This window comes from Salmo salar, chromosome ssa02 (assembly GCF_905237065.1).
Source record: "Salmo salar chromosome ssa02, Ssal_v3.1, whole genome shotgun sequence".
NCBI classification, from domain to species: domain Eukaryota; kingdom Metazoa; phylum Chordata; class Actinopteri; order Salmoniformes; family Salmonidae; genus Salmo; species Salmo salar.
In genome coordinates, this window is record NC_059443.1 from 56,810,761 (window position 1) to 56,827,082 (window position 16,322).

Genomic DNA, 16,322 nt, shown 5'->3' on the forward strand with positions numbered 1-16,322 from the left:
ACCTAGTCATCCGTAAGCCTTATTGTGTGTTGACTATGACAGACAGAGTATAGCCTATCCATTCTAATAACATACTGTATCTGTGCTTTTTTCGTAGGTATTATCTGAATCAAATGGTTTAAAACAAGCTCATTGATCAAAATGGATGTCATTCTGAGTTTGACCGATTTGTCCCATAGAGCTCTTATTGGACATTATAGACGTCATTTAAATGTAAAACCATTATAATAGGCCCTTTGCCTGGTCTACCTTTTCCCTTAAAACCCACCCCATTGACCATAATCTATATACTCCATTGGTTAAAATAGCGTCCATCGACGGTTGTGTGAGGTTTCAAGTTTTTCATTGGCTAAATTGAATTTCAATCACATTGAGAGCTCGTGTCTATTGGTTGGCCTGGGCCTCCTTCATTCAACAGTAGCGCGTGGATTGGTCCATGAGCGTGGGCGGAATCTTCCAGGGGCTTGCTCTTGAAGGCTCACGGAGAGCGAGTGTCGTCATGAGCGGTGGGTAGGAATTAAAACATTGGTGTTTATATTACATTGTACTTCGTAAAACAATTTGGTCTGTGTTAAACAAAACACATCGAACCGTTTGTGCTGGAAATTCCTTATGCTTGAGGTTGAGTAGGAGCATTCTGCAAGCCAGCTATGCACTTCCGGAAAGGGCTGCCTTTTTTTCAGTATCAAAGAGTTTGATTTGCTACGCGTATCTAGCTTAGCATACTAGCCAGTGAAGCTGAATCCTGTTTGTAATTCCAGCTACCGTTAGCTATACATTGATGCTAATCATTTTCGATATTTCACATTAAAACAAATTCCACATGCACGTATCGCAATGGGCTGTCTGTTCCACTCAGTTTGAAAAATCAGCTGCACGAGAAAGTATTTGCAATGCTAGCTAATTGTTTCATTTCTGACTGCCAGTTAGCCAGCAAACCATTTAGCTTGCAATAAGCTATCTGTGTAGGTTTGATGGCGGTGCTATTTTCAGGCCGCGCTCCAAAAAAAATTCTAAGCATGAAATATTAGATTTTAAAGAGACAGTCACATTGGTCATGATCGCAATTGACCCCAATAATGCACAGTCCATATTATTCGTATAGTCCAATTTTTGTTTTGATACTCTCGCGATACATTATCATGCTTGAGCTATTTGTGAGATTGCGTGAGAAGTCAGCAAGGTACAGTAGTCACAAACTCACTGTACACAAGTCGTAGCCCTCTGCTGTTCCTATTTGCTAGCTAGCATACTGTACTTTTGTGTAGGGCCTTTTAATTCTGTACTTCGTATACGAGGAGTTGTAGTTGGCAATGTATGTGTCTATCTTTTTTTGGCATAGACCCGCCCTTTTAGTACGGATTAAAGGTCACGCAATTTACACCAAAGTCTGATGTGACTGGCATTCACGGGGTGGTAGCTTGCCAGCCACAACTAATCTATTAGAGTTGCAGTGCCCATTTTCCTTTGAGTACTGTGTCTTAATTGAATGCCTTTGCATGCGTTTAGGGCAAAACAGCTCCCTCGGATTTAATAATTTCCTGAATCTCTGCAGCAGAGGTATTGACAGTGACCCACATTATTTTTGGTACTTGAAATGTGTTAGACTATTTACTGTATATGCAATGTGTGTTTCCATGTGTGTTGCAGATCAACAGAACAGTATGGCCACCACTGTTGCTGTCAGTCCCAGCGAGTATCTCCAACCCTCTGCCACTTCCTCTCAAGTGAGTCACAGCTAGACTACTTCCTGCTTGTTCTCGGATGTGTAAATATCACCCAGTGGCGTCTTAAAAGTAACCAAGGGGTTCATTATTTGACTAAAGCTTGAATACTGAGTCCAGCAATGCCATCCTACTGTGAATCATGAAGTTTGCAGTTTATGTATTTTATTGGTAGCCAATGATGAGATGTAGCTTAACCTCCTGTATGTTAAGTGTGTTCCACCTAGGGCTGTGTGAAATTCACGATAACTCTTTATTTGTTTAAAAAAATATATATATTCCAAGCTTTGTTGCACAAGTCATTCCACTTCAAAAAGCACAAGAAAGAGCTTTGACACCCACCATCTGATTCTTCAGAAATCATTTCTGTAGTTAGAAACTGATAAGATTAGCATTCCTGAATGTTTTGTTGCAATATAATTTGATATCTGAGAAATAAAGTCAATTGATGGCACAAAATTGCCCATTTTGATTTATAAGATACATATCTTCAATAATTATAGTACCTAACATCGAATTTGGACCATAATTCTTCCTAACAATGAGTAAGACATGAGGAATCCAATAAAATTATCAAAAGCCACCCACAGACCCCCCACGCCAAGCCCACCCCAACAAACAGTATACAGTCTCAGTTATCTATCTCTAACAAGTAGTATGCTTGGAGTATTGTTTCTTCAACGTTTCTAATATATAATATTACCGTTAAAAAATTTGGGGTCACTTAGAAATGTCCTTGTTTTTGAAAGAAAAGCATTTTTTCCCCATTTTAAAATAACAGTAAATTGATCAGAAATACAGTGTAGACATTGTTAATGTTGTAAATGACTATTGTAGCTGGAAACGGCAGATTTTAAAAACTAAAATGGAATATCTACATAGGCATACAGAGTCCCATTATCAGCAACCATCACTCCTGTGTTCCAATGGCATGTTGTGTTAGCTAATCCAAGTTTATAATTTTAAAAGGCTAATTGATCATTAGAAACCCCTTATGCAATTATGTTAGCACAGCTGAAAACTGTTGTACTGTTTAAAGAAGCAATAAAACTGGCCTTTAGACTAGTTTAGTAGAAAGAGGAGTGGGAGATGTTGTGTGTGAGAATCGGGTGATGTTTTTTTCCGATGTTCAGAAAAATTAGCCATTGAAGTCGCTTGCATTCTTTACCATATATTAGTGTGAAAGTACCAAGGTTTTTCCTGTTGCCGCTGTTCCTTCTACTGCCACCACACCCTTTTATCAATTTTGCTGGTCTCTTGTGTTTCAAATCAAATTTTATTAGTCACATGCGCCGAATACAATAGGTACCTTAGGGTAAAATACTTACTTTACGAGCCCCTAACCAACAATGCCGTTTGAAAAAAATATGGATAACTATAAGAGGTAAAAGTAAAAAGTAATTAAAGAGGAGCAGTAAAATAACAACAGTGAGAATATATACAGGGGGGTACCGATACAGAGTCGATGTGTGGGGGCACCGGTTAGTTGAGGTTGTATGTACATGTACAGTCGTGGCCAAAAGTTTTGAGAATGACACAAATATTAATTTTAACAAAGTTTGCTGCCTCAGTGTCTTTAGATATTTTTGTCAGATGTTACTATGGAATACTGAAGTATAATTACAAGCATTTCACAAGTGTCAAAGGCTTTTATTGACAATTACATGAAGTTGATGCAAAGAGTCAATATTTGCAGTGTTGACCCTTCTGTTTCAAGACCTCTGTAATCCTCCCTGGCATGCTGTCAATTAACTTCTGGGCCACATCCTGACTGATGGCAGCCCATTCTTGCATAATCAATGCTTGGAGTTTGTCAGAATTTGTGGGGTTTTGTTTGTCCACCTGCCTCTTGAGGATTGACCACAAGTTCTCAATGGAATTAAGGTCTGGGGAGTTTCCTGGCCATGGACCCAAAATATTGATGTTTTGTTCCCCGAGCCACTTTGTTATCACTTTTGCCTTATGGCAAGGTGCTCCATCATGCTGGAAAAAGCGTTGTTCGTCACCAAACTGTTCCTGGATGGTTGGGAGAAGTTGCTCTCGGAGGATGTGTTGGTACCATTCTTTATTCATGGCTGTGTTCTTAGGCAAAATAGTGAGTGAGCCCACTCCCTTGGCTGAGAAGCAACCCCACACATGAATGGTCTCAGGATGCTTTACTGTTGGCATGACACAGGACTGATGGTAGCGCTCACCTTGTCTTCTCCGAACAAGCTTTTTTCCGGATGCCCCAAACAATCGGAAAGGGGATTCATCAGAGAAAATGACTTTACCCCAGTCCTCAGCAGTCCAATCCCTGTACCTTTTGCAGAATATCAGTCTGTCCCTGATGTTTTTTCTGGAGAGAAGTGGCTTCTTTGCTGCCCTTCTTGACACCAGGCAATCCTCCAAAAGTCTTTGCCTCACTGTGCGTGCAGATGTACTCACACCTGCCTGCTGCCGTTCCTGAGCAAGCTCTGTACTGGTGGTGCCCCGATCCCGCAGCTGAATCAACTTTAGGAGACGGTCCTAGCACTTGCTGGACTTTCTTGGGCACCCTGAAGCCTTCTTCACAGCAATTGAACCGCTCTCCTTGAAGTTCTTGATGATCCGATAAATGGTTGATTTAGGTGCAATCTTACAGGCAGCAATATCCTTGCCTGTGAAGCCCTTTTTGTGCAAACCAATGATGATGGCATGTGTTTCCTTGCAGGTAACCATGGTTGACAGAGGAAGAACAATGATTCCAAGCACCACCCTCCTTTTGAAGCTTCCAGTCTGTTATTCAAACTCAATCAGCATGACAGAGTGATCTTCAGCCTTGTCCTCGTCAACACTCACACCTGTGTTAACGAGAGAATTACTGACATGTCAGCTGGTCCTTTTGTGGCAGGGCTGAAATGCAGTGGAAATGTTTTTTGTGGATTCAGTTAATTTGCATGGCAAAGAGGGACTTTGCAATTAATTGATATTCATCTGATCACTCTTCATAACATTCTGGGTAGCCATTTGACTAGATGGTCAGGAGTCTTATGGCTTGGGGGTAGAAGCTGTTTAGAAGTCTCTTGGACCTAGACCGCTTGCTGTGCGGTAGCAGAGAGAACAGTCTATGACTAGGGTGGCTGGAGTCTTTGACAATTTTTAGGGCCTTCCTCTGACACCGCCTGGAATAGAGGTCCTGGATGGCAGGAAGCTTGGGCCAGTGATGTACTGGGCCATTCGCACTACCCGCTGTAGTGCCTTGCGGTCGGAGGCCGAGCAGTTGCCATACCAGGCAGTGATGCAACCAATCAGGATGCTCTCGATGTTGCAGCTGTAGAACTTTTTGAGGATCTGAGGACCCATGCCAAATCTTTTCAGTCTCCTGAGGGGGAATAGGTTTTGTCGTGCCCTCTTCACGACTGTCTTGGTGTGATTGGACCATGTTAGTTTGTTGTTGATGTGGACACCAATGAACTTGAAGCTCTCAACCTGCTCCACTACAGCCCTGTCGATGAGAATGGGGGCGTGCTCGGCCCTCCTTTTCCTGTAGTCCACGATCATTTCCTTTGTCTTGATCACCTTGAGGGAGAGGTTGTTGTCCTGGAACCACACTGCCAGGTCTTTGACCTCCTCCCTCTAGGCTGTCTCATTGTTGTCAGTGATCAGGCTTACCACTGTTGTGTCCTCGGCAAATGATGATGTTGGAGTCATGCTTGGCCACGCAGTCGCGGGTAAACAGGGAGTACCCCTGAGCGGCCTCCGTGTTGAGGATCAGCGTGGCAGGTGTGCTGTTGCCTACCCTTGCCACCTGGGGGCGGCCCATCAGGAAGTCCAGGATCCAGTTGCAGAGGGAGGTGTTTAGTCCCTGGGTCTTTAGCTTAGTGATGAGCTTTGAGGGCACTATGGTGTTGAACGCTGACCTGTAATCAATGAACAGCATTCTCACATATCTCTTCCTTTTGTCCAGGTGGGAGAGGGCAGTGTGGAGTGCAATATAGATTGCGGCATCTGTGGATCTGTTGGGGTGAAATGCAAATTCGAGTGGGTCTAGGGTTTCTGGGATGATGGTGTTGATGTGAGCCATGACCAGCCTTTCAAAGCCCTTCATGGCGACATACGTGAGTGCTAAGGGTTGGTAGTCATTTAGGCAGGTTACCTTGGTGTTCTTGGGCACGGACTATGGTGGTCTGCTTGAAACATATAGGTATTACAGACTCGGTCAGGGAGAGGTTGAAAATGTCAGTGAATACACTTGCCAGTTGGTCAGCGCAGCGCATGCTCGTAGTACACGTCCTGGTAATCCGTCTGGCCCTGCAGCCTTATGAATCTTGACCTGTTTAAAGGACTTATTCACATTGGCTACTGAAAGCATAATCACAGTCGTCTGGAACAGCTGGTGCTCTCATGCATGCTTCAGTGTCAAAGTGTGCATAGAAGTCATATAGCTCGTCTGGTAGGTTCGTGTCACTGGGCACCTCACGGCTGGGCTTCCCTTTGTAGTCTGTAGTAGTTTGCAAGCCCTGCCACATCCAACGAGCGTCGGAGCCGGTGTAGTATAATTCAATCTTAGTCCTGTATTGACGCTTTGTCTGTTTGATGGTTTGTCGGAGGGCATAGCGGGATTTCTTATAAGCATCCGGGTTAGAGTCCCGCTCCCTTTAAAGCGGCAGCTCTACCCTTTAGCTCGGTGCAGATGTTTCCTGTAATCCTTGGCTTCTGGTTGGGGTATGTACGTACGGTTACTGTGGGGATGACGTCATCGATGCACATATTGATGAAGCCGATGACTGAGGTGGTATACTCCTCAATGCCATTGGATGAATCCCGGAAAATATTCCAGTCTGCTAGCAAAACAGTCCTGTAGCTTAGTATTTGCGTCATCTGACCACTTCCGTATTGGACAAGTCCACTGGTACTTCCTGCTTTAGTTTTTGCTTGTATGCAGGAATCAGGAGGATATAATTATGCTCAGATTTGCCAAATGGAGGGCGAGAGAGAGCTTTGTACGCGTCTCTGTGTGTGGAGTCAAGGTGGTTTAGATTTGTTTTCCTTCTGGTTGCACATGTAACATGCTGGTAGAAATTAGGTAAAAAGGATTTGTTTCCCTGCATTAAAGTCCCCGGCCACTCTGGTTGAGCATTTTCTTGTTTGCTTATGGCCTTATACAGCTCGTTGAGTGCGGTCTTAGTGCCAGCATCGGTTTGTTGTGGTAAATAGACATCTACGAAAAATATAGATGAAAACTCTCTTGGTAAATAGTGTGGTCTACAGCTTATCATGAGATACTCTACCCTCAGGCGAGCAAAACCTCAAGACTTCCTTAATATTAGATTTCGCGCACCAGCTATTATTGACAAATAGACAGAGACCGACACCCCTTGCCTTACCGGAGGCAGCTGTTAAGTCTTGCCGATGCACAGAAAACCCAGCCAGCTGTATATTATTCATGTCATCGATCTGCCACGACTCGTGAAACATAAGATATTAGAGTTGTAAATGTCCCGTTGGTAGGATAGTCTTGAACAGAGCTCATCCAGTTTATTCTTCAATGACTGGACATTGGCCAATAGGACGGATGGTAGAGGCGGGTTACCCACTCGCCGACGAATTCTCACAAGGCACCTGGACCTGCGTCCCCTGTATCGGTGTCGCTTCTTCATGCGAATGACGGGGATTTCGACCAGGTCTGGTATCAGCAGTAAATCCGTTGTGTCCAACTCGTTCCACCCCTAACCATTTGTCTCTCTCTCATCCTGTACAGGACTCCCAGCCCTCCCCACTGGCCCTCCTGGCCGCCACCTGCAGTAAGATCGGCCCCCCTGCCGCTCAGGCCCCTGTGAGCGCCCCTCTTGCCCAACCCCAACCTCGCCGTCTCCTCCCCATCAAGCCCGCCCCCATCGCCCCTGCCCCTCCCAAAAACCTGGGCTTCCTGTCCGCTAAAGGAAATGTGATCCAGCTGCCAGCGGGCCTGGGCTCCAACAGCCCCGGCACCCCCATCGTCCTCACCATCCAGCAGAGCCCTGGCCGCTCGAATCAAACATCCAACATCCAGTACCAGGTGATGCCGCAGCTGGGAGGCACACAGACCATCCAGATGATGCAACAGGGCGGACAGATCCAGCTCATCCCGGGTACCAACCAGGCCATCATCACCACGCCCATGACGGTCCCCCAGCCGCAGCCCGCTACCGCGCCCATCACCCCGCAGAAGACGGTGGCCATCAAGCCGTCCCCCAGGGGGAGGAAACCCAATGCCGCCAATGTGGTGCGGCTGCCCAGCGGGCTCACGCTGCCCCTCAACGTAGCCACCGGAGAGGAGCCAGCAGCTGCTCCTCCCCCTCCAACGAAGGGCAGACGAGGAAGGAAGAAGCTGGTGGCAGCAGCCCCTCCACCACAGACCACCTCTCCGCCCCCCGAGCAGATGGAGACGATATTGTTAGAAGCCGGGGAGAATATTATTCAGGTATGTTTGTTGTTCTGCTGCATTTGGTGTAGGGTCAACCATGACTTGTGGACTAGTTCACTCGCTTGATTGGGCTACAAATGGGTACTAATTACTGAATGTGTCTACAATGCTTGTGAGTGAGTGTAAATGTGTAATGAATTCATCTGTATTTCTCAAACTCAAAATGCTATGCTTTACATGAGGGATAGCCTACTCTATCACCCCTTCAACCTCTAATATTGTGGTCCCTGTATGAGTAAGTGTTGGACAGATTTAGGTCTGTGCCTCATTGCTGCTCTCTCGGTGTTCTCCCCAGGCGGGTAACCAGCTCCTGATCGTGCAGAACACCGGGTCAGGCCAGCAGCAACTGGTGCAGCTGGTGCAGCAGAAACAGGAGCAGCAGGTGGTCCAGATCCCCCAGCAGGCCCTGAAGGTGGTGCAGGCCGCCTCCGCCACCCTGCCTCAGGTCCCCCAGAGACAGCCTGCACCCAACCTGCAACCAGAGCCCACTCAGGTACACACACAAGTTGTTAGATATCATCAATGTAGCTCTCTCAGCAAACTGACAGATATAGGAGTTACTCAGAGTAGTTAGTTAGGATGCGAGGTGATTTGTAGATAGGTCAGTCTGAAGTTGCCAATGTAGTCATGCACACAGGCCACATAAACAATACTCTTACAGGTGCTGCATGCACACCTCCTCTACACTCACTCCAGGCTACCCACATGTTTATTTTTTTTATTTTTGTATATGTAACCTTTTTAAATAGGCAAGTCAGTTAAGAACAAATTCTTATTTACAATGACGGCCTACCAAAAGGCAAAAGGCCTCCTGCGGGGACGGGGGCTGGGATTAAAAATAAAAGTATAGGACAAAACACACATCACGACATGAGACAACACTATATAAAGAAAGACCGAAGACGACAAGACAGCATGGTAGAAACATCACATGACAACAACATGGTAGCATCACAACATGGTAGCAGCACAAAACATGGTACAAACATTATTGGGCACAGACAACAGCACAAAGGGCAAGAAGTTAGAGACAACAATACATCACGCGAAGCAGCCACAACTGTCAGTAAGAGTGTCCATGATTGAGTCTTGATTGATTGCACATGTGCTTTCCAAACAGCTGAAATATAATGAAACCATAAAAGTGGAAGTGGGCCTTTAATACAGAAATGTGTCCTGATCTGACAGACTTGTTCCATGTTAGTCTGACTCCCCTGTGCTCCTCTCAGCTGCTGATCAAAACGGCATCAGGCGAATGGCAGACTGTGCAGCTCCAGGAAACCACAGTTTCCACGCCCTCCAGCATGGTCACCACCACCCTGTCGTCCGTGGGGGCCACCAAGCGAACACTGGCGGGGGGCAGGAAGGAGAGGACCCTACCAAAAATAGCTCCGGCGGGGGGAATGATAGCGTTGAACGCAGCCCAGCTCTCCTCGGCGGGCCAGGCTGTGCAGACTATAAACATCAACGGGGTCCAGGTGCAAGGAGTGCCCGTCACCATCACCAATGCAGGAGGTGTGTGTGTGTGTGTGTGTGTGTGTGTGTGTGTGTGTGTGTGTGTGTTGTGTACTGTATGTTCGTGACAAATATAAAAAGTGCTTGAACATATCCAAATCTACAAGGGCATATCCATATTCTCTCTATTTCCATACTGTCTTCCTTTAAAAATGGTTTTCATTCCAATGGACTTTTAGCAAGCTAATGGAGTCCTGCATGTGTGTGTCAATGGTCATGTGTCAGTATGTGTGTGTGGATTGGGGTGTGCAAGTCAATGTAAAGTAGGTTTATATATGTACAATATATGTTTATTATACATGTGCAATATGTTAAAGTTTCTCTACTGTTCTTTCAGGGCAGCAGCACCTGACAGTGCAGACAGTGCAGGGCGGGGCCCTCCAGCTGGGCGGCGTGACTTCCCAGGGCCACCAGGTGCAGATGGAGCAGACTCTGGCTCTGGAGCTCCAGGGCCAGCCTGGGGAGAAGAAACGCCGCATGGCCTGCACCTGCCCCAACTGTAAGGACGCAGAGAAGAGGCAAGTGGCTCTTACTAGCAAACTAGAGACAGGCCTGAGCACCTGGTGGAAAAAGCATGATATACAGTATAAACCCCTATTTTTTTTTTACCAAAATGGAAAGTTTTGGTTGATACAAACTGATACCTGTATGGCAAAAATGTACCCTTTTGTGAGATTGGGGCAGGGAAACAACCAGGATTGCAAGCAACGACTTTCCATCTTCCTGCTATTAATATCTGTGCACCAAGCAGAAATATACTGAATACACTACATGACCAAAAGTATGTGGACACCTGCTCGTCAAATATCTAATTCCAAAATCATGGGCATTAATATGGAGTTGGTCCCCCCCCTTTTGTGATATAACAGCCTCCACTCTTCTCAGAAGGCTTTCCACAAGATGTTGGAACATTGCATTAGTTAGGTCGGGCTCTGATGTTGGGCGATTAGCCCTGGCTCGCATTCGGAGTAACTATTTATCCCAAGGGTGTTTGATGGGATTGAGATCAGGGCTCAAGTTCTTCCACACCAATATCGACAAACCATTTCTATATGGACCTCGCTTTGTGCATGGGGACATTGTCATGCTGAAACAGGAAAGGGCCTTCCCCAAACTTTTGCCACAACGTTGGAAGCACAGAATCGTCTAGAATGTTGTATGCTCTAGTGTTAAGATTTCCCTTCACTGGAACTAAGGGGCCTAGCCTGAACCATGAAAAACAGCCCCAGACCGTTATTCCTCCTCCACCAAACTTTACAGTTGGCACTATACATTGGGTTAGGAAGCGTTCTCCTGGCATCCGCCAAACCCAGATTCGTCCGTTGGACTGCCAGATGGTGAAGCATGATTCATCACTCCAGAGAACACACTTCCAATGGCGGCGAGCTTTACACCACTCCTGTCAACGCTTGGCATTGCGCATGGTGATCTTAGGCTTGTGTGCGGCTACTCGGCCATGGAAACCCATTTCATGAAGCTCTCGACGAACAGTTCTTGTGCTGACGTTGCTTCCAGAGGAACTCTGTAGTGAGTGTTGCAAACGAGGACAGACGATTTTTACGCACTACAGCACTTGGTGGTCCCGTTTTTTGAGCTTGTGAGGCCTACCACTACCCGGCTGAGCCGTTGTTGCTCCTAGACGTTTCCGCTTCACAATAACAGCACTTACAGTTGATCTGGCCAGCTCTAACAGGGCAGAAATTTGAGGGACTGACTTGTTGGAAAGGTGGCATCCTATGACAGTGGTACGTTCAAAGTCACTGAGCTCTTCAGTAAGGCCATTCTACTGCCAATGTTTGTCTATGGAGATTGCATGGCTGTGTGCTTGATTTTATACAACTGTCAATAACAGGTGTGGCTGAAATAGCCAAATCCACTAATTTGAAGGGGTGACCACGTACTTTTGTGTGTATATATAGTGTAGTTAAGTTTGTGTTTTCTGTGTTGTGCAGGCCCGGCGAGGTAGGGAAGAGGAAGCACATCTGTCACATCCCGGGCTGCGAGAAGACATTCCGGAAAACGTCCCTCCTCCGGGCCCACGTGCGCCTGCACACCGGCGAGCGGCCCTTCGTCTGCAACTGGGTTTTCTGCGGCAAACGCTTCACGCGCAGCGACGAGCTGCAGCGGCACGCCAGGACACACACAGGTCTGTCCACCGCAGGAGACACGCTGATACACACTGTAGGATGAATGTAGGTCAGTCTGCAACACACACTGGGTCATGTTCAGTAAGGAGCACCGTAGCAAACGTTTTGCAATGGATATTGACAATCCTGTGTTCTTATTGGACAAGTTCAGATAGTACCGCCCCTGTTTTCAAAATGTTTTCCACTTACTGAACACACCCCAGGACACACACACAGGAGGTACGTACACAGCAAGGTTAGCACAAGTCAGTCGACAATACTCCATATGCCAAATCATTCTGATACACCATTGTGTTCACCACATGTCAGGACTCAAGCAGTACAGTAACATACAGTATGTTAGTTTTGCTGAAGTTTCCAGGACTCAAGCAGGCACTCAGATTTGTAGCAGAGATTCCCTTGCAGCAGAGAAGAATGGTATTGCTCTTTCATAGTTTTGTGTTATGCAGGAAAATTAAACCACACATTTATTCTGTCTTTTCCTTGCAGGAGACAAGCGCTTCGAGTGCAACCAGTGTCAGAAACGGTTCATGAGGAGCGACCACCTCACGAAGCATTACAAAACACACATTAACACCAAGAACTTGTGAGCTGTGCTGTATACCGACTGTATACACAGACATGCCCTAATGAACTAAACCCCATAGAGGGCCGCAGGAGAGGATGCCAAGAGGGTAGTCTCATGATGGGTGAACCCCAAAAAGGCCCCATACGCCCTGTTCTCCTTACTCCCCCCTCAGAGGCTTCGTAGCCTGGTGTACATACCAGTCCTCCTCCACGGACTCAACTGTTCCGGTCAATTTATTAATGATAAAATATATATAATTACGGACAGCAGGCTTACCTACGTAGGCAGAATGCGTAGAACAGCGAAAGGCGGTCTCCCGGAAAGATAGACAAGCGTGGCTGCTGTGTTCTGATGACCTCACGCTCAGCACCATATCCAGTCACAAGGCCTGAGGGAGGAATGAGTGCAAAACGGATAGATTTAGTCTACCAAAGTACCCGAGCCCAAAGAAGACTCCAGCCACTCTTGCCCCTTCTTGTTTTTTCATGTTTTATTATTTTCAATATTAATAATAACAAATATTATTGTTGTTGAAGCTCCAGAATAAGGTTTTTTCAAAGTTGATCCTCAAGCCCCATGAGTATCCAAGGTACTTTTTTCAGTCATACAAATCCTATTCAGTAAATTGCACATAGCCTTTTACATGGTTTGAACAGTATTTGTAATTCTATTCTTGTTCAATATCAAAGTAATATTATAGATTTTTCAACAAATAAATGATTTGGTTGGAATGAACCTGCATACCTTTGAGGCCTTGGTGACCACTTTGAAACCTTACACAGTTCCAGACTCTGAAAACCCAAGTTGGCTAAAGATTTTGTGTATATGCGTACAAACATGCATCCACACATACATGGGCAAATATAGATATTTATGATGTTCAGACATAATACCCTTTTCGGGAGTTTTTTTGTAAATCAAAGATGAATATGTAAATTAGGTTTTGGCATTTTTTGTTTGGGTAAAGAGTTACACATTTATTTTGAATACAGACTCCCTCCTAATGAGTTTAAATGTAGTGCATTGCTATGTGTATATCATTATGATATGAACTAAATATGTTCCAAATATTGGTCTGGCATGACAATCATGCCATAAGATGCAAATAATCGACATTAAAATGCTTTCTCGGGCCTGTCACAACTTATAAGAAGTCATAACTTTTTTATTATGATCTACATTAAGATCCGTTTGAGGCAAATATGTTTGATAAAACATTTCCGATTGGTATGACATAAAAATTGACAAGCTATCTGCTATTATTTATCTAGAGTTTCTGGTGTTTGAATTCCTTTAACACTCAAGGAAGAACACCTGCGCTAGACCTTTACTCGTAGTATTACAATACGTTCTGTTCAATGAATACATATTGACTGTTTATGTAGCTAACTGCATAACAGCATACATTTTTTTTATATTTTTCTTTCAAATATTTAATCAACTAATCGGAAAGATTTATAAATGTCCCCCAACAAAAAAAATGGTCCTCATGCATTTTAAAATGAGATGAACATTTCATTGAATAACCAATAGAAAAATTGTGTCCAGTATGTTTGGATGCCTAAACTGGGCCTTGGGGACGGAAAGAAAGTCCTGCTCATATTTATGTTTGTATTGTATGTCCTGAATGTGTATATACAATGTGTCTGGGAGACACAGTAAAATATAGGATAAAAAGTTACACTGCCTTGTATTTTGGCCGGCCTGGCCAGAGCTGAAGGAAGTGGTTCTGTACAGTGTGAAAGGAAAATGAGTAATGTGACATTGTATAGCTTCATTCCTGCTTTGTACACCAATACTTCTAGATGATCCCTTTTCTATCCAATTTAAAGTTGCCTTAAGACAGTTGCACCCAGTATTTAAAGAGATTTCTGTCTAATTTCCAGGGAACGGCATTTGTAGAATTCCTTTTATTTTTGTCTAACTTATGTTATGTAATGCCGATGTTTATGTGCACTGACTTGAGCCCAGGTTGAAAATGTGTGATTTTTATTTGATTTTTAAGTAATGATCAGTGGATGAGTTTTTACCTAAACTGAAAAGGTCCTAATGTTGGTCTCAGTTAACCAGGTGCTTTTCCCTCTCTAAACCTGATCTACTACAGTAATAGATACAGATCCTGTGTGTGTCTGAAATGGCACCCTAATCCCTATATTGTGCACTACTTTCAACCACAGTTCTATGGTCAGAAGTAGTGCACTATATAGGAAATAGGGTGCCATTTCAGACTTCCTTTGTTTAACAGGAGTCCTCAGATATCCAGCTATTGCCCATCTTTTATAACTTGTATTAAGGCGCTTACTACAGGTGCTTGCTCCTTTTTTACAGTAACCCACCCCCTCAATAAAGCATTCAAACTGTATTCTGGGTTGTCCTTCTTTGTCCAGGTCCCATCAGCCTTCACGAGAGATTGCCCTCACTGAGAACCATAGGATGAATTTTGAAAAAGGTGTGTTTGTGTACAAGTATTTACCTGGCTGTCATTTGTTTTACATAGGGCAGTAGGTAGCCTAGATTGTTGGGCAAGTAACTGAAAGGTTGCTGGTTAGAATCCCTGAGCTGACAGGTGAAAAATCTGATGTGCCCTTGAGCAAGGCACTTAACCCTAATTGCTCCTGTAAGTTGCTCTGGATAAGAGCGTCTGCAAAATCAGGGTTTCCCAAACTCGGTCCTGGGGCCTGGCCATGAGTGCATGTTTTGGTTTTTGCCCTAGGACTACACAGCGGATTTCAAATATCCAAGTCATCATCAAGCTTTGATTATTTGAATCAGCTGTGTTGTGCTAGGGCAAAAACAAAAACTTGGGCCGAGCTTGGGAAACCCTATGCCAAATGTACATGGCTAATGAGGAAATAAAATAATTTCTTGAAAAGATTGAGTGATTCCAAGCTATAGGGTCTCAGTGCTGTATCCCCTTCATGGCTTGATGTCTGGACAGTTGATTTCAGAAAAAAGTGTGTTTGCTACATAATGTTCTTTAGGGTTAAAGGAAACTTAAGTCTAGTTCAGATCGATTGTCTGCGGGGCCAAGTTAACCTCCCCCTTTCATGTAAAAAAAAAAAGTTATGACCATTATGCTTTTAGGGAAAGAGGATCATTTTATACGTGTATTAAACTGCAAGTTTGACCAATTCCAGTCCCGTTGCTTGGGGGGTTCAGTGTTTATATAATGAATATGAATTCGGAGGGCAGAAATGATTAAATAGTAAAGCATTAGAGTTTTAAGAATTATGTGTGTTCAATTATTTGTGACTGGCATTTAAAGCATATTGAAGTTAGAAGCAATAGGATTTGAAGCAATAGCCTACCTGTGTGTGGTCAACTATTTCAGCACCATTTCGCACTGCTCTGAGACAAGCATGGGGACTGGTCTTGATAAATCAATGACATTTTTATGATCACTGAATCTCCGTTTGGGTATTGGTTAGACTACAATTAGGGTGAGGAAATGTTATGGTCTTAGTACTGTAGCCTACTCCCGACCGGTCACGTTGTACAGCGCCATATTTTCCTAACGGAAACCCTGAGGGTTTTGTTTTTCTTGGAATAGAAACACCATAATATTAATCAAATTAATTAAGCTAAATTTCTTAAAATCAATCTCATATAGTATGTTCTTACAAAAAAGGTTTTAAATTCTCTAGTACAGCCAATTTTGAAGACTGTCAAATGCTTCTCAAAGATGCCCTCTGGTGGTCAAACTAGCACAAACTAGCATTAATGGCAACAATGGCTGACAGTTAAATAACTTGCCATAGAATTCTGCGGCAGCCCGCAAGGTGTGCTGCAGTATGACGCAACTTTTACAGGAAGAACCACTGTAATCAAATGGCTACCCAGACTATTTTCATTGCCCCCCTCCCCTCTCTTTTACGCTGCTGCTACTCTCTGTTATTATCTATGCATAGTCACTTTAATAACTCTACCTATATGTACATATT

The 16,322-nt window shown here is 44.4% G+C and overlaps 1 protein-coding gene across 6 annotated transcripts; it reads left to right on the forward strand.

The window, feature by feature from the left end:
• Nucleotides 1-401: 401 nt before the first annotated feature.
• On the forward strand, nt 402-14,743 carry LOC106587625 (transcription factor Sp2). Of its 6 annotated transcripts, XM_045706563.1 has the most exons (9): nt 513-1,183; nt 1,510-1,560; nt 1,651-1,727; nt 7,447-8,148; nt 8,447-8,644; nt 9,381-9,666; nt 10,004-10,184; nt 11,619-11,812; nt 12,303-14,743. In XM_045706563.1, the coding sequence occupies exons 3-9, from the start codon at nt 1,665-1,667 to the stop codon at nt 12,401-12,403; spliced, it is 1,725 nt and encodes a 574-aa protein (XP_045562519.1). In that variant the 5' UTR covers nt 513-1,183; nt 1,510-1,560; nt 1,651-1,664; the 3' UTR covers nt 12,404-14,743. The 6 variants fall into 6 exon arrangements, with proteins under 6 accessions (XP_014031677.1, XP_045562520.1, XP_045562519.1 ...); XM_014176202.2 differs by lacking the exons at nt 513-1,183; nt 1,510-1,560 and adding an exon at nt 402-506; XM_045706564.1 differs by lacking the exon at nt 1,510-1,560 and having other exon boundaries at nt 505-621.
• The last annotated feature ends 1,579 nt before the right edge of the window (nt 14,744-16,322 follow it).